The following is a 23,197-nucleotide window of genomic DNA, read 5'->3' as shown; positions in this document are numbered from 1 at the left end:
CAGAATCTTCCCAGTTTGAAGTAGTAAATGAAGTCTATTTACAAAACTTTTTGCATGGATGGGTTGTAAATCGCGAGACGAATCTAATGATGCTAATTAATTCATGATTAATCAATAATTAGTGGTTGGTTACTGTAGTATTACTGTTGCAAATCATGGATTAAGTAGGCTCATTAGATTCATCTCGCGATTTACAGCCCATCCATACAAAAAATTTTATAAATAGACTTCATTTAGTACTTCAAATTAGTAAGATTCCTTTGTAAAATTTTGCGTTTACAGTTTTTTTCGGGGATAGAACTAAACAGGACCTAAACCAAACCACAAAACACTATAAAAAAATGTTTCTGCCCAAATCCTCAGTTTTTTTTTCACCACGGCTCCTCCTACCCGCCCGTCTGTACCCACCTCCGATCCCGCCCGCCAATCACGCCCGCAGTGCATCTCCTTCCATCCACGCCGCCGCGCCGCATCTCGCGATCTCGCCCATCGCTTCCCCTCCGCGCCTTCCCCAGGCGCCGCCTCCCTCCTCGCAGCACCCTTCTCCCCCTCGCGCCACCGCCTCCCTGCGACCCCGGCCTCGACGGCGTGCTGCCGGTTCTCGCGTGCCCCGCCACAAAGCGTGGTGGCGGCATCCTTCTTCCTCCTCGCGCCTCGCGCGCCAGCGGTCGGAGGGGAGGTGGAGGCGGAGCTCGATTTGGAGGTGGCGGAGGTCGATCCGGCAGCGGCGGAGCTCGATTGGAGCGGCTGAGGTCGATTGGGCACCGGCATCGCAACTGGCCGAATCCCGCTACCGTTCAGCCGGCCGAGGCAAGGCCCTTCGCGGGCGCGCCGCCGTCTGCCCCAACGCCCGCCACCGCCTCCGTCTCCACAAGCACCCACGGCCTGGAGAATGCCCACCGGCCGCCGCCGGAGAACGCCGCCGCTGTGTGGGTCGCTCCATGCCTTGTGGATTGGTCCGGATGTCCAACGACGGGGAGGCCCGTCGCGGAACGAGGTGGGGACGTGCCCGCCTGAGCGCGGGGACGGGTGTGACCGTTTCTGATGTCGTGGATGAACCGAGCGCCGGCGTGGTTGTGGACTGGGGCATTGCGCCTGCACGGAGCTTTGCTCACCCTAGGTATGTCGATTTTCATGTCTGATTGCCATGGAGTCTAGGAGGAGAGAGAAATCTATCTGCACATCCGGATCCGCTGCAGGCAAAGCTCCGGCCGCGCGCGAGGGGCCGGCGGCGGCCTGCGCGGCGGCGCCGAGGCCGCACGCGAGTGGGCTGCCCCCGCCCTGCGCATCGCCCCGGCGCCTGCTTCCTCGAGGCCGCCGCCGCTGCTTGCTGCTCTGCGAGGAAGGCATGCGCTGCTGTTGCTTGCTGCTCTGCTGGTGCTAGCCAAGCACTGCTGCTGCCATCCATTTTCTGCTCGACAATGCCAAACTGATTTTACAAATTGGTGGCAATACTATCCACAAGCTGTAAAAGACAAACTTACAGCAACAGGCTTTCCAATTTAACCATGTCTGAAGTGTTCTTTCAGAACCAGCAGCAGGGATTGCATGAGCCGTTTGAAATATAACCATTGACCAATTTGTGCAGGATTATACATGGTGCATCTATTGGGTCTTGACTAAAATCTTTTGTTAACCATGGTTGCTTGCAGTTTGAATGTGATCGCTTCTGAGAGCTCAACTTTCATTATGCCATAAGAAAAATGTTAACCGGCAGCTCAAGATATTATTTCATTCTCGAATAGTCCGTCATGTCATCACCTTGATCGGATTACAGAAGCATGAAGGTTTGTTCTTTTTCTTCCTGTGATCTTTCTTTATTTCCTTTGCATTTTCTAAACTATGTCAGGTTGCAGTTTAAAACATGGTGAATTGACCATCTTGTGTCAGTTTTCACATATAACATCAAAGAGTTTTTTTTATTGAATCGCGCTAACTGATGTATGATACCCTTTTTTTTACTGACTGTGCTAACTGATAAATATTAACATCCTAGCTAATCTCTCCATATAAAGGGCGTGGGTTCCCCTTGTGATTGATTGTTGGTAAGGATGCAATCGCTAGCGTCGACTCATACAGATACCAATCTTACTTACTGGTTCTGCTACAATATAAAAGGTATATATATGCTGCAAGTGCTCTGTCACATCTGTAAAATCCTAAGATGTTCTTTTTTATATATTAAAGTTCATTCATTCATATTTGCAAAAAAGTCCATTAATTCCCTCACAAAATTGTAGATATTGAGCAACAGAAAAAAAGAACCAACTTGAAAACTTTGTGTTTTATCTTAGCAGATTACTTTTCATTAGGCAGGAACTGGAGTGTAAAGGGGAAAAATTGAAGACCCTTGTTTCAATGAGTTTAAGTTCTAGAATCCAAAGGCATATGTTGGTTCTTTGTTCCTCTATGCCGTCAGAAAATATCTATTGACCTTCTTTTGATCATCATTCCATGATATTTTTGGTGTAAGCTAGCCATGCATATATCATTGGTCTCATTGCATATGATGTGTCAAAAACAAATTTGATATCATGGCAAAACCATTTGAAAGTGATTTGTCTAGATTCGGTATCATGGCGTTCCAATTCTGATTACACCCATTTGTAGTTCTTGCCTACAATTGTGGTTTGATTTGGGGTTCCCATGTATGTAGTTAATACTTTAGAGAAGGTGGTCTTAACCCAAAGTTAAAATTGACCATTCTTGTTGTATTCTGCTTATATCTGTGAGCCAAGATCTCTGCTAGGATATAATTAGGTAATGTATTTGACATTTCTTTTGGTTCTGTCAAGTTTTATGGTCAGATATGCCAAAAAGTAACTTCTCCCTAAGCACATTCTCTTTCCATCCGCATGTCCTTCTTACTGTGTTGAGTTTTAAATGTTGAACAGATGTAGGGTTAGCGACTTAGCATTTGTTTAGAGTGCAGATTAGTATACATGGAAATTACAACAATCGAATTGGAAGCATGTCTTGATGACAAAAAAATGAAAGCTATTGTGTCTTCGGGCTCAAATACCTTTTCTTGCTGCAGACCAGTAGAATGTTGCAATTATCATGAGCACTGCCCAATGCTCATGAATCAAACCTTTCTTACAATAATTGTTGCCTTTTATTATAGTCACATGTCCTAAAAATTTATTTTTCCCATTTTGTTTTGAAACATAGCTGCAGGCACTTATTCTGGTAAATCCTTATGATGCAGATTGACAAGCTCTTAATCTTTCTTGATCTTTGCAGGTGGTCTAGACACTAAGGAATTGGCCATCAGACTACCTGTAATCAAAATCCCAGTAACTACATATTGCAATGGCGTGATGGAGCCGAAAAACAGGTGGTGATGCTACACATAGTTCTTCGCCACTTGTCATGGTGATCCTATCTTTTGAAGCTAGATTGGGGTACACCATTTGATAGAAAATGGATCATTGGATCTGCAGCCTTCCTATAAGGTGCAATTCGTTAGCTTCTCATGCTTGCTTGAGCTATGGTAATAATGGGTACTCTAATTTTTTATGTCTTCTATAGTTCTATTGATTACCTTGATTGAAATATCTCAGCTCCTTGTCATCATCATGGATATAAGGTGCGGTTCTGCTGCCCACATGCTGTATGTCACCTGTTTTGAATCCTTTCGGCTACTTTTCCCATAAAGTTAATGCTTTTCTCTCATTGCAGAGAGGCATAGTTGTTTCAATAGTTTAACTATTAGGATGGTACAAATATCTTTTAGGTTTCATAAATATTTTACTTTTAGTGCAGAGATCATAGACAAGAGCTTCTGAAAATCATGGGCATGAGTACATCAGATTTTTTTTCCTTGTAATATTTCTTCAACGCGATAAAAGCGTAGGTGCGGAGCTCCAATACGTTAATTGATCCAGTTGCTCCACCTGATCCACGCAACTAAGGAGAGTGACGAGTCAATATAATTTGCTGATGTTTCTTTTGGTCCACAGATTTTCTTTGTATATGCTATCGTGATGAACTTGTGTATCAAGCTAATCTTTCTATGATCATTTCTTTATTTCATTTTTTGTATGATCATATTTTTCCTTTGCTTCGCATGATGATTGATGGTCATGATTTATATGGCACTCGCATTCATATTGATGAATGGCATGTATATGTTAACTTAACTTGCTCCCTTTAATATAAACTATGTGCTTAAATATATTTTAGTGTTATTTATTCATTTTTTGATAGGTTTTTTTCCCTAAATTAGCACTACCTATTTTAATCTAAGCTTCTTTTAGTGGAGTATTTTGTTTAGTTTTGCTTTCCTTCAAGCAAATAAATATTGGCTACATGCATGGATTTGATTGGCTCCAAATAAATTTATGTAAACTCCCATTGGTTATTCCATCACGCAATGAATGAGACTTTTTAGTAATAGTTTGATGCAATCCAATCATTTTTAAACATCTCCACTTTAAACACGTGCTTGTGGCACGTGCATCTCCACTAGTTTGTTAAAAAAAACTTTATGTGTGGTAGGAGTCGATCGAAACACTCTATTTAAACAAATGAGTAAATTCACCAAAAAACAACTATTTACATTTAACTATAAGAAACTATAGCATTTCTGCTAAGATTTACACCCTCCATCCGATAAAAGAGTGCAATCCTGCATTTGAAAAAAAAAATCTCATAAAAGTTGCAATTCTAAAGATTGGATCTCAACTAACTGTCTAATTAAGTGGTCAGATTTTGCATGCCAAAACTAATCGCATATGGCAAACAAATAAGAGCATGAGAGTATTTTCACGCCACCACTAATTTGTCAAAACTAATCATGAGATGGAGAGATTACAAAGTTACATCTATACTTGCACGCTGAGTTACACAAACTTACAACACCCTGTCATCCATAGTTCAATACGGTCCATGTATGGGTCCACATGGAAATTGGATGGCTAAGAGCATCTCCAATAGATCCAATAAAGTGGTTATTTTTGGCTTTTTATTTGATTCTCCTTTTTAGCTCTCTAAAAAAATTTCTCTCCATACTAAGTTGCTCTCCAAAAAACTCTTCATTTCCCAATCTCTAAATCCCAACAACTCCTTCAACTCTACCCTCCATGCATTGATGCGTGGATCCCACGTGCCATCCCCTTCTTTATCCTCCCTAGTCTTCATCCTGTCCTCTTCGCTCACCTCCGCCTGGCCTCACGCGCTCTCCCCACTGCCCCAGACGACAGCAGCCGGCCCCTCCCTTCCTGGCCTCCCCTCTCCTCCCCCTTTGCTCGGCCGTTGTAACGTCCCGCCTCTCCGAGGCCGGGTTCGCTTACATCTGGCTGCTTTCTAGGACATAGACTGTCCTCACAGACCAACACCAGTCTTTTCTGCGCACTTTGTCCTCATTCGTGCGCACCCAGGAATAACTTCCCGGTCGGTCACCCATTCCCAAATTGCTCCGGGCCAAGCACACTTAACCTCGGAGTTCTTTGGAGACCGGCTTCCAGAAAAGAAGTTGCAACTTGTTGGTATGAGTATCCTATTAATCTCTGGGCCGGGGTGTCACATGCTCACCCCCTTAAGAGACCGACGTCCTCGTCAGTCAATCCCAAGCCAGGAACGTTCTCTCTTAGCCACGTCCCGTACGTCAAGTGCCAGCAGCCCATGTGCCACGTCCGTGCGTCTAGTGCCAACGGTCCATATGCCACGTCCGTGCGTCCAGTGCCAACGGCGCATCGCAGATGCCCGCGCGCTGACCCGCCACGCGCCCGTGCACATGCCGGTGGCATCTGCGTCCCCACGCGCCCGTGCTCATGCCTCCGCACTTACGCCCGTACGTGCCCGTGAAACCGCGAGAGTCGGCTCTGATACCATTCTGTAACGTCCCGCCTCTCCGAGGCCGGGCCCGCTTACATCTAGCTGCTTTCTAGGACATAGACTGTCCTCACAGACCAACACCAGTCTTTTCTGCGCACTTTGTCCTCACTCGTGCGCACCCAAGAAGAACTTCTCGGTCGGTCACCCATCCCCAAATTGCTCCGGGCCAAGCACGCTTAACCTCGGAGTTCTTTGGAGACCGGCTTCCGGAAAAGAAGTTACAATTTTGTTGGTATGAGTATCCTATTAATCCTATTAAGCCCTGGGCCGGGGTGTCACAGCCGTCATCTTTGTGCCTGTGGTGAGGAGCAGCGGCAACATCAGTTGGGGGTGAGGGCGCGGTGGTGGCGTCCATCGGTAGGCCGACATGAGGAGCCCTAGGTACGTCTCCCTCCCCCTTCTCCTCTCTGACCGATCCCTCCCTTCCCGACCGGCCCCTCCCTCCTCTCGCGCCCGCCGCCACATCTCCTCCCTGCACGGCCATTGATTTGGTGCTTGGGTGATGATTTGTAGATGCGATTCGCTCGTGCAAGTGGTGATTTTGTACGCGGGAATGGAGAGGAGCTCGCGCGGGAGGAGGAGAAGGCGACGGTGAGCAGCACGAGCTCGACAAATATACGGAGCAAGGGCGACAGGAAGAAAGAGGCTATATTGGATCCCCTTTTGATCGGATATTTTCTTTTTGGGGCTTTGGCGTTCTTACCACTGTTTCAAAAGTGAAATAGTGATTTTGTCCTCATTTTTTGCGAATTTACCCCTGTATTTTGAAAATGAAGAAAGCATTTACTCCTATTCTGTGAAAGTCAGCTAACGGTGTTAAAAATGCTACGAAAAGATAAATTTGCCCTTGCGGATTTGCCCTTACTATTATGTGAATTTGATAATTTTACCCCTGTTTTGAATAAGAACTGGACAACATTTTGATAGGTATAAAATGAATTTTTTCAACCAAATTCAAACTAGATTTTTATAACTTCCAAATATGATAAAAAATTGATAAATTTTGGCAGCAACATAACACAACGGCATTTAAGTTCAACTGCACATTCATGGCCAAACTGTAGTCTTTTATTGGAATTTTTCTAGCGGTCTATGGTACATGAACCAAAGCATGTCTACCAAATCAATCCATGGTCAGACAACAATAGAAAGCAATGAAACAACATACCAAATTCTCGTTGCGACAACAAACAGTATCAAAGAAACGAAATAAATGGTGATGGTTCTCTACTTCCCCCTTCCTAGCTACTGCTAGCTAGTAATTCTAGACGCCATTTTGTCACTGCCTGCATTCACTGCCAATAGGAGCAGTAAACCTGAATCACAATAACCTCTGGCAGGAGCGCTTGCTAGCGGTGCAGCATGTTGACCATGGACGGCAGCTGGTAGGTGTGGACGAGGCCCGCGAGCTCCGTCGAGTTGAGCATGCACTCCTACATCTCCAGCAGCTCGGCCGCCAGCACCCACCCGCCTCATGCCCATCGCTGCCTGGCCACGCAGGGCGCCAGTGCCCGCGCGACTCACGCCCAAGCCAGCCGCCGGCCGCTCCTGGGTCGGCCTCGTGCTCGCGGCTGCCTAGCGAGCCTCCGTGCGGAACCTCGCTCCCCGCCGCCGGCCTATACAGGTCAGCCGCCGTCCGCTCCCACCGCCATCCGCGTGGGCCTAGGTTTTGCGAGGGAAGAGCCACCGGAGTAAAGATGTAAAAACCCCCCGGAGTAGGGGTGTGCAGTAGGAGCCAGGAAAGAGGAGGAAGAAAGTGGAGGGTAGTTTTGTCTTTCCCATTGCCTTAAGGAGGTTTTTATTTCTTTTTATTTTTTTAATGTCTCTCCAACTAACGGAGTTCAAAGTAGGGACTAACAGAGACTTCATTTTCAAAAAAAGGAATAAAATCGCAAAGTTTGGAAAAAAAGGGCAAAATCACCATTAACATCCTCAATGAGGGCAAGAACGCCAAATTCCCTTTCTTTTTTTAGTGAGACAGTCCGTTTTACCGAGTCTCTTGAAGATTCTCTAACATTTGAGTCCATGAAAAATATGTTAGGTATGTGAAATGAAGCTAGGTTTTTGCTAATTAATCCGATTACAATAAGTTTAATATGGTGAACTGTATTTGTGAAGCGTGTTTAGATGGTTTAAAATATTTAGTGGGCCATGATGGGTTGGGTTTATCCCAAATGTACGGTGGAATAGGTTAGAGTGGGTTCAAAATGGCTTATAATATTTAGCTGTTGTATATGTTGGTGCAAATACATGTGTGCAGCAGCATACATGGGAAAGTAATAATTGCATACAGGGGATAGTTTGCTTCAAGAAATACATATACAACGACCCAAAAGTTTTTGGAATAAACAAAAGCTAATTCTTTTATTGCTATGACTTATGATAAGATAATCCAGAATTTTACAAAATGCACAGTTGCAGACACCACCACAGGCAGGCAATAAGAAATTCAGAGCTTAGGCACAACGAAAATGTCATACTCCCTTCATAGTTAATACAACCATAGTATGAAAAAAAAACAATTTAAATCTGTCAACTAGTTAAGGGCAGGCAGGCCATGATGCTACTCCACGGAACAAAGCAATCAGGACATAGCACAGCAGCAGCTGTAGATCAGGTGGAAATGGCTAAACACAGCTTTCTAGGGAAGTTAAGAAGGCATCAACAACATACAAGAGAATATGGTGGCCCAGCAAAATTCGGGGCCGCCATCATCACGAAACAGATCCTTCGGCCACGATAGCTTTATTCGCAGGCCAGTTTCGTGTCGAAACTGCTCAGGCAGATTGCGAAGGCCTGGAAGGCTGAGAGCGGATAACGGTAGTCCATTGTGAACATATCCTTGGCCACCTTCCCGAATTGCAGGATCACCTTTTCATGCTCTGGTGGCGGTGCTGGGACAGCCTGCGACGGGGTTGGGGCTCCAGCAGCAGGCTGTGTTGCAGCTACAAGCTGGAAGTTCTTGACGGATGCGACAGTCACTCTGCCCCTAAAATTGAGGCACCAGCACTGCAATTGCTCGTGCCATCTTGGGGCCTTGTTACGGAGAACCAATGGCCTCTCCTTGCATTCATCATTGTCACCCAATGCCATGTCTCCAATCCTTTGGCTGCTCATCGAGACTTCAGAGAATCTTGTGCCCCCGAAACGCATGGAATGATCCACAACAGATGACTTCGAGAAGGAAATGCTACCAAATGACTCGTCAAGGGAGCGGGTGAGGATACTGTCTGGCTGGCATGGAACAGTGCCTCCAGCCTCAAGGGATGAGGCGGGAATGGAGTGCATAACACAGTTCATCCGCCTAGGACCCCGAGTTCCCAAGACATTCAGCTCATATGAAACCTGTGCTATGTTGTAGGTGCAGCAAGAGACTTTTGGTGATACCTTCCTGGAGTAGAACCTACGGCTTGTTTTCCCTGTCTGTGCTACATTGCATGGAGGCTGGATATCATATATTGCAAACTTTGTGCCGAGGAGATTTGACCTAAATGTACACCATAGATATATTAGTGATACATACATATTAGAAAAATGATTAACTTCTAAAGACAGCTTGGACAACATATGAGTTAGTACCTCAGTTTTCCAATGTACATTTTGCTTGACCTAGATATATTTTCAGAATTCATAAATATTGTATATTCTGTACAGGTTGGACGGGAGGTTCGTTTTGCGCATAGGAGGAACTTGCCACTTTCAACAAGCACAGCTGAAAAATGTGTCACACCATGTATTAGCAGCAGATTGACCAAAAAAAAAAGAGGTACCAACAAGGCAACAGGCAGGTCTGCAAGTGGACTCGATCTAAAGATTCCAGAATGAATTGGAAACAGACAATGGTGGGCATCTGTCAGTGTGCCGCCACTAATTCCTAGAATTGGTAACTGGTATTATGCTTTAGCCTCAAGAAAGTGATAGAATACCAACAGGGCTACTGTAAATGCTTATGCTCATTCGATTCCAGCAACCAAACTGCTACGAAGATGGGCTCAAGAATGCTTAGACCCATAGAATACCAACAGGGCTACTGCAAATGTTTAACTCATTGGATACCAGCAACTAAACTGCTGTGAAGATGGGTTCAAGAATGCTTAGACCCAGATGCAAGATGGGTTGACCATATCGACGCATTTATTTAAAGTCCCCCGACCCTCATTAAGGTTAAATGGTAGTGGGAAAATGCAGACTTAGCAGAAAGCACTAGGAACAATTGCTATTATTACATAATTTACAACATCAGTTACCATTACTACTTCTGGAAAGAAAATAGTGTGTATATTCCGCAAGAGCAAAATGAGGGGGCCGGTTCTCTATATTTCTTATATAAGCAGTCAAGAATGCCAGCGTCGAACATGAAAAATAAGTGGGGAAGACATGCACAAAAGACTGCTATGTAAAGTACATTTGTGTATAGTAAATAATAATCTAACAATAGAACTACAATGCTAGTAACAGAGGTCTGAAGTCTGATTATGCTTGGATCTCGTGAATAGTAGGGTAAAGTGGTTCGTTATAATTCGAGCTGGCTCATTATGACACAAGGACTAAGCTGCATGTATATTATTGTTTTATGTAACTAGAAACATGATCATTTATCTTGCATATTCAAAACGTCTACAAGCGTCTCACAAAAGCTGATGGCTGTGATGTGGTGTAAGGTATCAAAGCAAGTACAAACAAACACAATACTTTGAAAAGGCTTACCTGTGCTAAGACACAGATACAGGTAGTATGTTTGGGTAGATTTATCCCTTTTGATGAAGCACTGGATAGTTGCATCTCGAGGCCCAGGCTGAATGTGGCCAACAATACAGTATTAATGAATAGAAAAGGTGTCTGTATTCCTTGTTTTATTTAATTTAATAATAACACTTTCCAACTAGAAGTCACAGTAAGGATGCAAAAACATGTTACGTCATAGTAAAATTATCACAAAAAAATGAAACATGGAAGGATCAAAGAGAGCACCATCACCTGCTTCAGGGACACAGGGAAAGTGATTTTTCCAGAAAATTCTGGATTCTTAACAATCTCTTTGCACATCTCTCTCCAGGTTCGACAAACAGCCGCGCAAGAAACCACATTCTTCCTATTAGGCCATGTTGCTTCACTGGTTTCCAACCTCTCGATCACATCTCGAAGCAATTCAGGGGGCAAATTAGCCCAGCAACTGCTCTGGATCACCGGGGCTGGATCATGCAACTCATGGACAGCACCATGAGATTTCCCTCTGCGGTGGCCCAGAAGCTTCACCTCGAACCCTCTTCGAGACAAGCTCCCAAAACCATCCCTAACATCACGCACAATGCTGCGGAACGACATCTACTAAAGGTCAATCACAGTAAATGCAATTGCGCTGAAACATCAAAACTTCCTCCAACAATAGTACAAGCAAGATGCCAAGTAATGACAGTCTAGACGAACCAAAAGATGAGCCTGCCAGACAAAAAACAAAACTAATATTAGCCTTTGAAATTTCTCTCTGGTAAGAACAGTAATATCTAACTACTTCATTCAAACTACCAAAAAAGAAACAACCCAGAGACAAAATTCTGAAAAAAAAAACACCTTCTATAATATTGAAGCTCATCACATAATAATCTCTCAAATCAATTGATACAATTAGTTATGTTGAACATGGGAGAACCTATTCATTTGCATATTTTTGTGCTAATACAATATAGCAATAGTCACAAAAGTAATATTGGAATGGGTTACTCAGTAGAGCTGGAAATGATGTGTATCTCAAAGGTTGTGTGGCGATTTCCATCACAAAAAAAAAGGTAGGAAAGAACTCACCAGAATGACCTATTCACATAACAACTAACCAATGTCGGTCAAAACTACAGTAACATCACTGATAATCCAATATAGATTTAAAACCACAGCACAGATTGGAGAACGTAATAACCGTAATCCCAGGTATTCGGAGCACAAAACAGTATGTATACACTTCAGTTCCCCACCCATGCCACTGTTCGCCACTAAACCATGGGCTCGATTAGTTGCAGTGTGCAATCTAAGACTTCAACGTACATTGTAATTGCGAAGCCTGATTTCTGATTTCTAGCAATCCCAACAGTTTACGCAAAAGCTAGCCACAATATGTATACCCAAACATAACAATTACCTGGCACATTATGTCGCTTCCGCCGGATGCAGCTAAGGCTAGCCCGCAAAAAATTTGACATGAACCACCTCTCCACGCCCAAATCCCGCTATACCCGAGCCCAAATCACAGCGAAAGCCCGTGGCTTTTCCACCTAATCCCGCCCGAATTCCGCTAAAATGCAAGCTAAAGCACCTCTTCCCAGCTAGACGCCCCTCGTCCCCACCTCTCTCGAACCCAATCCCCGCTCCAATAGCGCGAATCCGCCACAAGCCACCAGCACGCATCCAGCAGGGAAGGAGCACGGATCCGCGCGACACGCACCTGGGACGGGAGCGAGCGGCGCGGCGGGAGCTGGGCCGGGGCGGAGCCGCGGCTACGGGAGACCGCGCGGCACGGATTGTGGAGGCGCCATGCGGATCCGGAGGGACGGAGGGGAACGCGGGGGGGAGGAAAGGGGGAGGAAGAGGAGACGACGGGAGGAGGAAGAGGAGGCGAAGGAAGGAACAAGTGGTGGTGGCTGGACAAATGTTGCGGGGCGAGCGCGACGTCACGTGCGACCTGCGCAGACAACACCGACCTGTGACTGTGAGGGCGTTTTCCGCGAAACTAGTGTGCTCTGTGAAAAAAAAACTAGGTGATACCCGCATGCTGCCGTAAAATTTCTTAAACCAAATTTTAAGATTAAATTTAAAAGTAGAAACACTAATATGATTGGATGGTGACATTTTTTTACATAGATGCTATTAGTCACAGTAAATCGGTGAAATACATAAGTAGATAATTCTAGTGGATGATGATGCGGCATCTAATATAGTGAGTTTCTATATGACATGGATATCTTGCATATTAAGAGAAATATAGTTAATAATTTTAGTAGGTGCCATCTATATAGTATATAAAGATAACAGCGGGAAAAAGCAAATTTTAAGGTTTCACTAAAAAAACTTCATCTTTAATTATAGCTTAAATTTTGTGTCGTAGCCTGTAGCCAAGAAAGGATGTGGTTTGTTTTTCCCTTTTTTATGACAAAGTTTCTTTTTCCGGTTTTCCATCGTGGTAGTCAATGTCGTAGAACTTTGGGCACGAGCCAAGCTTTAATCTAACCGGCAGCTGACTGAATAGTGTTGCCACATCACTGGCAACTCATATAACAGATCACTCGTATAATAGGTATGTGTTGGCACTTCATATAGCCCGCTTATTTGTTATTATAATACTTACTCTTAGGATGTGAGCAGTAGAACGAGAGGAAAAAAAAATACTAAGACAGTGGCAGTATCAAAGATGAGAATCGTGTACCTCTGAGTCCTGGCACCAGCCTAATCGAATTTGATGGGAATACGAGTACACTCTATTCTCTGTTTTTTTCCCTCTTTTATTATTATTTGCAATAGATATGTTCCCATTTTCTGAGTGCTGTCTATTTAGTCAGCAGCTTTGTCCTAGATTGACCCTTTTTGTTGTAGGCATGACACAGAAATATGGTGGGAATTAAACTCACAGCCTAGGAGGCGTCAGGACAGTTTTTATCACTCAAGCAGTTAAACTACATCAAGGAACTACACACTGAATAAACAGGGCTAGGCTAGGCTGAATGGCAGCTGAAATTCTGGATGAGCAATCTGATCATATTACACCTGTACGTGGAAATTTACAATAGAATAACAGCGCATAGCACGCAAATAGAATACAGAGCTACAGTACAAATCAGCTGCTCCAATAACAACTGATATTGCAAGGAAGAAGCACAATTTGGATGGAACCATCGTTGCCATCATAGAACCATTTCTTCTCTGCTGCAAACCCAAGAAAAAAATGCATGGTCGACCGCTCAACACTGTCCTTGTCAATTTTCTTGCACTACTCTAACATCAATGCCATAAACAACCTGAAAGGGTCAACAGGATAAGAAAATTAGGGAAAAACTTAACATTGTAAGCTAGCATTTCCGGAGACAATATGGCATCAGACAACAGCATAGCTTCATGATAATCAACAAGTAAGGTCTATGTGGACCATAGCATATTCTTTGCGGTCTGTAGACTTTGTTACAGTTATGCTGAATGTGGAAGTAAGGTATTTCATAGCACCACTATCAAGTGTCAGCACATGGAGCAACCTGGCTGCCTCAAGCAAACTAAACAGAGGTAGCAAACTCATAGGACATGTCTTATGGACAGCGCTATTCTATACTGAGGAAATTCCAACACAAAAAATATAGCCAGCAATTTTATTCCCACCACATAAAACAGTAACCAGCAATTTTATTCCACACCACATAAACATTAAGGGGACAAATATAGGTTTCATATACATCCAGCAGTTTTCTTCAAAAAAAAAAATCAGTAGATTCACATGCTACATTACAGTGCTTCAGTATAGGTCTTCAAATACAAAAACAGGAGAATAGGTCATTTCTCAGGTTACTGATGTTCAATCCTGTAATCTATTTGTGCAGTATATATGTCAGTTGGGTAGTATGACTATGTTCTTAATTACTCGAGTAAATTTTTCCTCTACCTTGGTGCAAATTATATGCAGCACATAGATTGAGAAGGATTTGGAATAGTTTCAACTTCTGATAGATTGTTTGTTGGATTAGCAAGTGCAAATATGTTTAGGACAAAAATGACATAAAAAAATTTAAGTCTGTTGGAAGTATGCAATGTAGACTATATATTTCATCAAAGATTCCAGTGATCCAGGCTAGTGCGCATTTGTAAAGTTATAGACTGTTGAAACAGAGGGTGAGGGCAGAAAAAAATATCAAATAGAACTATTTATTTTCGAAATAACACTAGCACAGAGAAAGGGTCTGCCTTCCCTCAAGACAGACAGAAGAAACGTAGTGAAGTGCTTTTGGCAATTCTCAACCATTTGATTTGGAAGCAAACGTCTCCGACTGATCACTAAAGTGTATACTTGCCACAAGTGTTGAGATTCAACTGTGCTTTTCTGCCTTTGTTGAAGGTGCAAATAACCACATCATCAAAATCAAAGACAGTCTAAGTAAATCTATGGAAAGTGTGAATATACAAAGAAGCATAATGAAAAGCAATTATAACTCTTACTTCAGTTTGATTTAGAATAGCACGCTTAGTTTCATTTTCAAAAAGAATTTGAAGGTTCTTTTTTGTTTTGTAGTAGTAGAGAATTGCTGGAAAATAAAGGATTTCATTGTAGAATCTTAAAATAAAGTATTTACTTTATTTGTTAAGTACTTGCCAGTCTAGTCATCCACCTATCTACATATCCTTTCTTTTATCGTAATTGCACTTAGGTGGTCCAAGAAGGCCAAGCCCTAATCTATATCATAGCAAATTCCCTCTTTTTATATTCAAAATATTTATGAAAAATGAAAGCATGATTCTCCATAGGGATATGTACATAAGGGGGATCCATAGATAATAGTGCTGTTTCGACCTGGAGTTTCCCTATACACAGATTAGGGAAGCATTTATTCAATCCTCTTATACCATTAAAAATAATGGAGGGGGATACCGATTTAAGAGTCGTTCACTACTGCAATTCAACAAAAGAAAATTAAAATTATAGTTAATGGATATCAAGGACAGCATGGCTCCCTAAGCGTGCATTGCTGTTTCATGTTCTCTTTGAAGGTTGAACTAACTCTGTAACATCAACAGAAAACTTAAAAAAAGATATATAAAGATGAGTGAAGTGTGTGATACCAAATAACACCTAGCAGCGCAGCAACACCAAGGATTTGATCAAAGGAATTAAAAAATAAAAACAAGTGACTCGAAATCATTTCTCTGGCAGTGATAACAAGAGATTGAGCTTACCATCTTGCAAGTCAGCCTTTGCAATTTATTAGATGTCATCGCGTCATGCCTGACTGCCATTGCCTTTTAGCCTGAGTTCAAGATCCAACTCCTTGTGTCTTACCTCCAGCTCCAAACGTCTATTCTCAATCTTCATTTGTTCATTCTCCAACCTCATCTTTTCAAGTTCCCTGTCCTTCTTCTTACTAAATCTCTCCCACTTGTGGTGTTGCTTTGCAAGCTCCAGCGCCTCAGCTTCAATTTCCATGCGCTGTTTCTCAATCTCCGCAGACTGTGAAGCCAAGTCTTGTTGCACCAAAGCCAAGTTAGTTCCATCCGGGAAAACTTTGTTAATATCCACTGCAATGCTATGCGGATCAGATCTCCTGCTACAGTCATGTGAGCTTGAAGAGTTGCCGAAACCTACATCCTCCTGATCCGCCATGTACCGCATTCTTTTATGCATGGGCAGGGTCCCCTTATTGACATGCACTGCTGGGTGCTCATCATCATTCTCTTCCTCATAATCAGTGTCCACACTTTGATCATCTTCATCAGCATCTCCACTAGTTCTCCTCCTTGCATCATGCTCATCTTTACACTTAAGAGCAAGCTGCAATGAACGCTGAAGTGCAGGATCTTCAGGTAAACTAAACCGATTATTGTTGTGGTAGGAGCACATCTCCTCATAGAACAAGTGCTTAGAGCTCAATATCTTCCTTGCATCATCTTTCGTCTTATCAGAGAGATTAGGCATGCTATCCAGAAGTTCTGGATTCGCCACAATTCTGCAAGTAGTACCCCGACCAAGGAGATCTGTAAGCCTCTTATACCTCTTATTGAGGTCATTGAACTTATCCTCACACTGCTGTGGCGATACAAGGCAGCCTCGCTCACCCATGACTTTTGATATGGCCTTCCACTTGCCTTTCTTCTGCATCATTGCACAGTTCCTCCTACCACCTCCTGAATCAGCTCCTGGATCCTCCGCGGTGTAAGATGCTGCAGTAATTAAAAGCTTAACCATTGAATCAGTCCACTTCATTCGATGCCATGCCGAACCCTTCTTGCCCTTGCCGGTCTGGCTATCAGTGGCATCCTCATTGACACCATGTTCCTCATCATCACTCATGCTATTCTTTGTTTGCTGGTGGTGGTGGTGGTCGTGATGGTGATGGTGATGGTTGGCCTTGCCATGTTCTCCAAATTGAAATTCAGACAGCTGATCAGAATCTGTAACCTGATTCAGATGAATGGGGAAAATGCTGGCCATCTGAGGGTGGTTGAAGCCCTGGTTTCCCGAGTTCGGTGCGTGCATTTGCATGTGGTTATGATGCAAGTCTAAACTACCATAAGGTGTTCCTTGCATCAAGCTTCCAGAGGGTAAGTTATTTCCTTCCATTTTGCCCAAAGGATCATGAAGTAATTAATACTCCCTTCTGATACCATATACAAGCAAAGAGATTGGCGTTAACACTCCTTATTGGTCCTGCAGCCCCACCTGAGAAAATAATTCACGTGGGTTGAGCAAATACACTTGTGTGATATGGCTACATGAGTACTCCAATAAGACCACAAATAACTCTATGAACCTAGAGATCATTAAAATCGAAATCATCTATTTATGCTTCATTAAGAGTTAAATGATACATTAAAGTAATCTATTAGAGGCACTTATTTAAGGTAGAAGCAATGGGCTCACTCAGAAGATCATTAGCAAACACAGCAACCTACTAATCAGTGAATTACTTTTTGTAACGTATTGAGAGCAGGGGTGGACCCAGCATAGGACATGGGTGTACACATGTACATCCGATAATACTTGCAAACGAAATCGAAGTTTGTAGGTAATATATTGTAACTGGATTCAGATCAGAATACAAATAGTTTTGTTAGGGTTTGGGCATTGTTTTTACGGTGGTAAGGCGAGGCGCGGCAACCCACCCTCTTCAGAATGCCTAGGCGAATAAGGCGCGCGGCGAGGCGACGCCATACACATGTCCTCATTTAGAATTGAGCAGCACAGACCTAAGCGATTAGGCATTTTTAACTGAAACAACAAGCACATGCATAGGCAGACAGACACACACCACACATTCACACAAAGCTATCTACTTATATCAGAGTAACAACACTGCAGCAGAGCAGAGCAGAGCACCAATTGAGCAGAGGAACCAGGAGCAGAGCAGAGCACCAATCGAGCACTACAGCAGAGCAGAGGAAAAGGAACCTGTGTCCGTGTGATGCAGCTGCGGGAGGGGACACCAGCAGAGAGGCGCAAGAAGAACCAGGAGCTCGTGGGTGGAGGAGTGAAGGGAGTCCGCCCGGATTGGTTGGGGAAGAGGAAGAAGTTGCAGATCCATTGGACGAGAAGGGGCTGGAGCCACGGATTGGGGAGCAGGCACGGCGGGGTCGAAGCCAGGCGGAGCAGAGGAAGCAGCCACGAATCTGCAGGCGGAGGCTTCAATCGATGACGGGCGGAGCGCAAATCGAAGGCCGTGGAAGCGTGGAGTAGCAGGAGATGAGGCGTGCAAGCGGGAGCGGCTGGATGGAGGCGGCGCACCGCCGGATTCCATGTCCCGCCGCCGCCCTCTTCTCTTCCCCCTCTCCTCTCTTCCTTCCTCTCTCTCAATTGGAGCTGCAGCTAGGGGGCGTGCCCGCGCGGGAGTATACCCACGCGATTTCCTGCGCCCGCCGCTCCCTCTCCCTTCCCGCGCGTGCGCAATTGCCGTTTCCCCTCCACCTCTCGCTCTTGCGGCGTCCGTCCGACGCCTTGGCGACGACTTCCTGCGCGAGGCGACGCCATAGGCAGGAAGGCCGTGGCGTGCGGGACGCCCCGATTGGGAGCTCGCCGCGACGACTAGGCGACGCCAACCATGGGTTTGGGGTGCTCCGTCTCGCACAGCAAAAGGAAAGAGAAGGGGTGGGCATACCTGGAGGATACGCTCGTCGCCGGCAAAGGGCTGGGCGAAGACAGGACAAATGGCGCCGCCGCTCGCCCAGTCGTCGCCGCCAGGCGTAGGAGAGGAGAAAGAAGAGAAAGCGCAGGAAGGGGAAATGGGGTCACGGTCCACATGTTCGTCCGCGTCATCATCATCATTCTCACCGCAGCGCAGCAGGAGCAGAAGGCCCATTTTGGCCCAGCGCGCGAGAAAGGCCAGGCTAGCTTACTTCTTTTTTTTCCCATTCCTTTCTTCTTTTCATTTTTTCTTTTAGACACATTTCTTTGTTTCATAAATAAAATATATACAAACGTTCAAATACATACATGCACACTCATACTTATGAATATGTACATGCAATCCTATTCGTATAAGCACCATCGAGTGACTGGATCAGCAGAGCTTGAGATTGATAAAGTCATTGCATTGTCAGCATACATCTTGTTATCAACAGGCATGCCACATTTAGAGAATAGCATCATTAAATCCTGGAATAAATCTTCAACAATTTGAAATGCATGATACAACATCCTTTGGAAGCTAATTCAACATTTTTTAACATATGTTCAAGGTTTCATATTCGAAATGTTGAAATTGTAAGTTCTAAAAGTTGAAATGATACATTCAAAAGTTGATTAATTTTGTACTTATTGACATTTTGCAAAAGCTTTGTCAGCATTCTAACTTCTGGTTCAAAATTTTAAAAAGAACTGGTTGTTTCAAAATATTATTTTTTAAAAAATTAATAAGAATGGATGTATATTGGGTATTATGTTGTTAAACAATTATAAGTATCATCATAATTCAATCGATTTCTAACACGGATATATGGAGAAAAATACTTTTCGAATTTGTGAACTCTAGTCAAAATATGATAGAAGTTTAGCAATGGTGGTGGTGATGGAGGAGCGACGGGCGGAGGGAGAGACCGGCAACATCGCGTTGGGTTTGGTGTGCTCATATGGGCGGGAGCTCTGGACAGGTCATAATCTAGCTTAGCTGGAACAGCTGGTCAATTAGCTGTTCTGCTCCGCAAGTTTGCAATTAGCTGAATACTATAACGGAAAATTATTCCATGGAAACCACTTTCCTAGTGAAAACTTGAAAACCTTTCAAAATTTGTGTTCCATAGCAGGGGTTTCAGTTCCGGAGGAAACAAAGTGAAAACTATACAGATCCATCATGCAACTAATACACAAGGTCAAAAAGAAAATGCCTTAGCAGCATATATTAACTAGTTCCAAGGAAACAAATTTGATTGATAAGGATTATTAGTTTGTCAAGTAGTAATTCATTTCTTCATCATCCATAAAAAAATTTAAGCGTTATGATGTTCAAGCCAAGTCACTGCTATAAGAGCGATATCTTTGTCACCACATCCATAAGAATACAAGAAAAGGAACCAAGGCCCTATCATCTAATGCTCTCTTACCAAGTCCAGTGCTCTCCTCCGTGATCACCAATCCCCTCCCAACTACCGCTGGTCATCTTCTGCATGGTGACTAGTTTACAAACAGAATTGAGCTACAGCAAACTCAGGGCCAAGGTTGGGTCATTCTACACACAGCAAAAGAAAAAAAAAGGTAATTTGAACATCTATAACACCAAGGTAATCTGTCACTAATGTTCTCCTTTTCTACAAAAAGATCAGAGCCGCTTCAGTTTCAATCTTGAATCACCAGTAGTCGTTGCAAGAACATGACCCCGTCTTGAAATGGTGGAACCTATTCAGATCCCTGACCACAAACTCCCTCTCAACAATGTCACTAATGAACTTGAACGTCTCATGGCAATCACAGCACATCCTTAGGTTCTTTATCACTCGGATGGTCATCCCTTTTGGGACAACCAGCAAACCGAACCCTAGAGCCAAAACTTCACTATGTACTCCAACCATTACCCCTTTTCCTCCATCCCCATCATCCTCATGAGCATCAGATACTCTAGCACTCCCTAATCTCCCTTTGTAACCCTTCTCCCTCATCTTATACTCCAACTCATCTAGCAACATCAGCACTTCATCTGCCCTTGCACCAGCGCATGATACTGCACCAGCGTAGAATACATAGGATACATCCTTTACTTCAATCCAGCTGCACCCGGGATCCTTCTGTATGCCACGTTGCCTCATGCTTGACCACACAGCAGCAGCGTTGTCAGCCTGACCAGCTGAAGCGTATGCATTTGACATCACTACTAGTCCACCAGCTACATCTTGGTTGAACTCTGACACCCTCTGGCCAGCCAAGGTTGCCAGGTCCAGGCGCTTATGTATCCGGCAAGCTGACAGCAAGGAGTTCCACAGCAGGAGGGCTTCGTTGCCTTCAACTTGAGCCTCCTTGGCCAGCCCGAATGCCTCCTCTAACCGCCCTGCCCGGCCAAGCATGTCAACCGCACATGTGTAGTGGCTGGGGCACGGAGCAATGCCATATTTGCTCTTCATGGAGTGGAGGAACTGGAGGCCGGTGTCAACGAGACCGGAATGGCTGCAAGCATGCATGACGCCAAGCAGTGTGACATCGTTTGGCTGCACACCACGATCAACCATCTCACCCAAGAAAGCAAGTGCACACCTCCCATGGCCGTACTTTGCTGCTGCGACGATGATGGAGGTGTACGGGATGACGGATGGCTGCTCAATCCTGTCGAACACCTTTCTTGAGTATTCATAGCAACCACACTTGGAGTACATGTCAACCAGAGCCACCCCAATCACCTCGTGGTTTCCATGCCCAAGCCGGAGAACTGCACCATGGACGCACTTGCCAATGCTGAGACGTACCACACTGGCGCACGCGCTCAAGACGCTGGACAGCATGAAGTGGTTGGGCGTCAGACCACAGCCACTTGTCCTGAGCTCGGCAAAGAGCCGGATCGCCTCGTTCCCGAGCGCATTCTGCGAGTACACAGCCAGCATCGCGCCCCATGACACGGCATTCCTCGCAGGCGCAGCCATGCCATCGAACACAGCGCGCGAGTCATCGACGCAGCCGGCCTTGCCATACATGTCGACGAGTGCAGTGCAGACGATGGTGTCGCGCGCGCACCCGGCGACCTCCGCGCGGGCGTGCACCTGCCGGCCGAGCCCCGCGTCCGCAAGGCGCGCGCAGGCGCTGGCGGCCGTCGATAAGGTGACCACGTTAGGCTGCACACCGCTAAACTCCATGGCGCGGAGAACGGCGATGGCCTCCTGGGGCCGACCGGATGCGGTGTACCCAGACATGAGCGTCGTCCAGGAGACGACGTCCCGGTCCCGTATTCTGTCGAACAGGTCGCGGGCGTGGCTCATCGAGCCGCAGCGACAGTAAGCAGCGAGGAGATGGTTGGAGGAGGCGATAGTGGACGCAAATCCGGCCTTGAGGAGCTTGGCGTGGGTGGCCGCGACGGAAGCGAGGTCGGAGGCGCCGCGCAGGAGGTGGATCAGCACCGGTGTGAGCGTGGTAGTTGAGAATGAGGGCGCTGCCATTGGGACGGGTTTTCATGGCTGCGTCATGCACCGAATTCACTCAGCTTAACTTTGTGGCCCCAGCTAACCCTAGTTGTACGGTATTTGCCATGAGCGCCGGCGACGGTGAGCAACAGCCAACAGGCATGGCGGCGGCGTCGAAGAAGAAAGGCACCGCACCACACTGGAGCAGTTGATTGTTACGCGGGCCAGTCTTTATTTTGAAGAGTTTTGGGCCTCGTTGTCGAGGCCTTCGAGATAAGAGCCCACACAAGTGAGAGTATAGTTTGGGCCCATTTGCGGTTTATGCTCTCGACATTCTTAAACTTTTAAGGAATTTCTCACCCCTCAAAAGAAAAAAAAAGGAATTTCTCGAATAGCGTTTGCCTTTTTCATTCGTCTTTCTTTCATGTTTCCTGCTAACATATATTTAATTAGTTTTCAACAGCATATAGCTATAGTAATCCAAGCTCCTCTGGGATGCGAAAAATCCTGCAGTTCGCAGAAGGCCTGGGTTTGTTAGTTGACTTAGCTGATCCAATCAAATTTTTAAAACTAGACCTCAGTTTCCGATTTGGAGAAGAAAGCGAATACGGTTCACTTTATCAGCCACTCATCGCTGATTGGTCGATAAAAGATAGCGAGCCAAGCTACACAGACCTAACAATGACAGGCTACGTATTCGTTACAAGTTCTGGCACAAGCCAATCCACATATATCCATATTTCCCACCTGCTTTTGTGGTGTGCAGCTTCAAGCGAACTTGCACCACAAAGCTCAAGCAGTAGCAACCAGTACCACCTGAACTCATACCATCCACGAATAACAGTCGAAAAGAACACGCAAAAAGCAGAGCTGAAAATGACTCATCGCAAATCATATTTCACATGAACTCGTAAAGAGGGGCAACCCCTACATATAAGTAGATCAAAGGCTACACTGCTACAGATCTGAACAAAAGTCACAACCCAAAGGGCATCCAGGCATCCACCACCCACATGAAGCAATCAATGGTTGCACATGAAAAAGTTACAGCCAGCAATGGCCGCTTATATCCCCACTCTTCGCAAAG

The 23,197-nt window shown here is 44.9% G+C and overlaps 3 protein-coding genes and 1 long non-coding RNA gene across 9 annotated transcripts; 1 reads left to right on the top strand and 3 right to left on the bottom strand.

Moving 5' to 3' along the window:
• The first annotated feature begins 379 nt into the window (after positions 1-379).
• Positions 380-4,177, top strand: LOC120663661. Of its 4 annotated transcripts, none has more exons than XR_005670561.1 (3): positions 380-1,120; positions 1,200-1,787; positions 1,997-4,177. It is a non-coding gene; the product is annotated as an uncharacterized LOC120663661 (long non-coding RNA). The 4 variants fall into 4 exon arrangements; XR_005670560.1 differs by having other exon boundaries at positions 381-1,120; positions 1,200-2,118; positions 3,244-4,177; XR_005670562.1 differs by having other exon boundaries at positions 1,589-4,177.
• A 3,997-nt stretch (positions 4,178-8,174) lies between these two features.
• On the bottom strand, positions 8,175-12,480 carry LOC120663660 (tubby-like F-box protein 14). Of its 2 annotated transcripts, none has more exons than XM_039942541.1 (5): positions 12,275-12,480; positions 10,816-11,277; positions 10,546-10,633; positions 9,418-9,550; positions 8,175-9,325 (listed from the first exon to the last, which is right to left on the bottom strand). In XM_039942541.1, the coding sequence occupies exons 2-5, from the start codon at positions 11,161-11,163 to the stop codon at positions 8,584-8,586; spliced, it is 1,311 nt and encodes a 436-aa protein (XP_039798475.1). In that variant the 5' UTR covers positions 11,164-11,277; positions 12,275-12,480; the 3' UTR covers positions 8,175-8,583. The 2 variants fall into 2 exon arrangements, with proteins under 2 accessions (XP_039798475.1, XP_039798476.1); XM_039942542.1 differs by lacking the exon at positions 12,275-12,480 and adding an exon at positions 11,972-12,157.
• A 964-nt stretch (positions 12,481-13,444) lies between these two features.
• Positions 13,445-18,806, bottom strand: LOC120663659. 2 transcript variants are annotated; one of them, XM_039942539.1, is made up of 3 exons: positions 18,672-18,806; positions 15,760-17,239; positions 13,445-13,841 (listed from the first exon to the last, which is right to left on the bottom strand). In XM_039942539.1, exon 2 carries the CDS (start codon positions 17,138-17,140, stop codon positions 15,803-15,805), a length of 1,338 nt encoding a protein of 445 aa, XP_039798473.1. In that variant the 5' UTR covers positions 17,141-17,239; positions 18,672-18,806; the 3' UTR covers positions 13,445-13,841; positions 15,760-15,802. The 2 variants fall into 2 exon arrangements, with proteins under 2 accessions (XP_039798473.1, XP_039798474.1); XM_039942540.1 differs by lacking the exon at positions 18,672-18,806 and adding an exon at positions 17,969-18,179.
• Positions 18,807-19,908: 1,102 nt separating this feature from the next.
• Positions 19,909-22,299, bottom strand: LOC120663658 (pentatricopeptide repeat-containing protein At4g15720-like). The gene has a single exon (XM_039942537.1). The coding sequence runs from the start codon at positions 22,144-22,146 to the stop codon at positions 20,356-20,358; it is 1,791 nt and encodes a 596-aa protein (XP_039798471.1). The 5' UTR covers positions 22,147-22,299; the 3' UTR covers positions 19,909-20,355.
• Between the last annotated feature and the right edge of the window lie 898 nt (positions 22,300-23,197).

Source organism: Panicum virgatum, chromosome 3N (genome assembly GCF_016808335.1).
Source record: "Panicum virgatum strain AP13 chromosome 3N, P.virgatum_v5, whole genome shotgun sequence".
NCBI lineage: Eukaryota > Viridiplantae > Streptophyta > Magnoliopsida > Poales > Poaceae > Panicum > Panicum virgatum.
Note: the sequence above shows the minus strand (reverse complement) of the source record. Positions and strands in the feature narration are given on the sequence as shown.

Coding starts and splice junctions, on each gene's coding strand:
- LOC120663660 (XM_039942541.1), bottom strand. CDS start 11,163: ATGTCGTTCCGCAGCATTGTGCGTGATGTTAGGGATGGTTTTGGGAGC. Junction 9,551..10,545: donor GTATCTGTGTCTTAGCACAG/GTAAGCCTTTTC, acceptor CACATTTTTCAG/CTGTGCTTGTTGAAAGTGGC. Junction 9,326..9,417: donor ATGTACATTGGAAAACTGAG/GTACTAACTCAT, acceptor GTGTACATTTAG/GTCAAATCTCCTCGGCACAA.
- LOC120663659 (XM_039942539.1), bottom strand. CDS start 17,140: ATGGAAGGAAATAACTTACCCTCTGGAAGCTTGATGCAAGGAACACCT.
- LOC120663658 (XM_039942537.1), bottom strand. CDS start 22,146: ATGGCAGCGCCCTCATTCTCAACTACCACGCTCACACCGGTGCTGATC.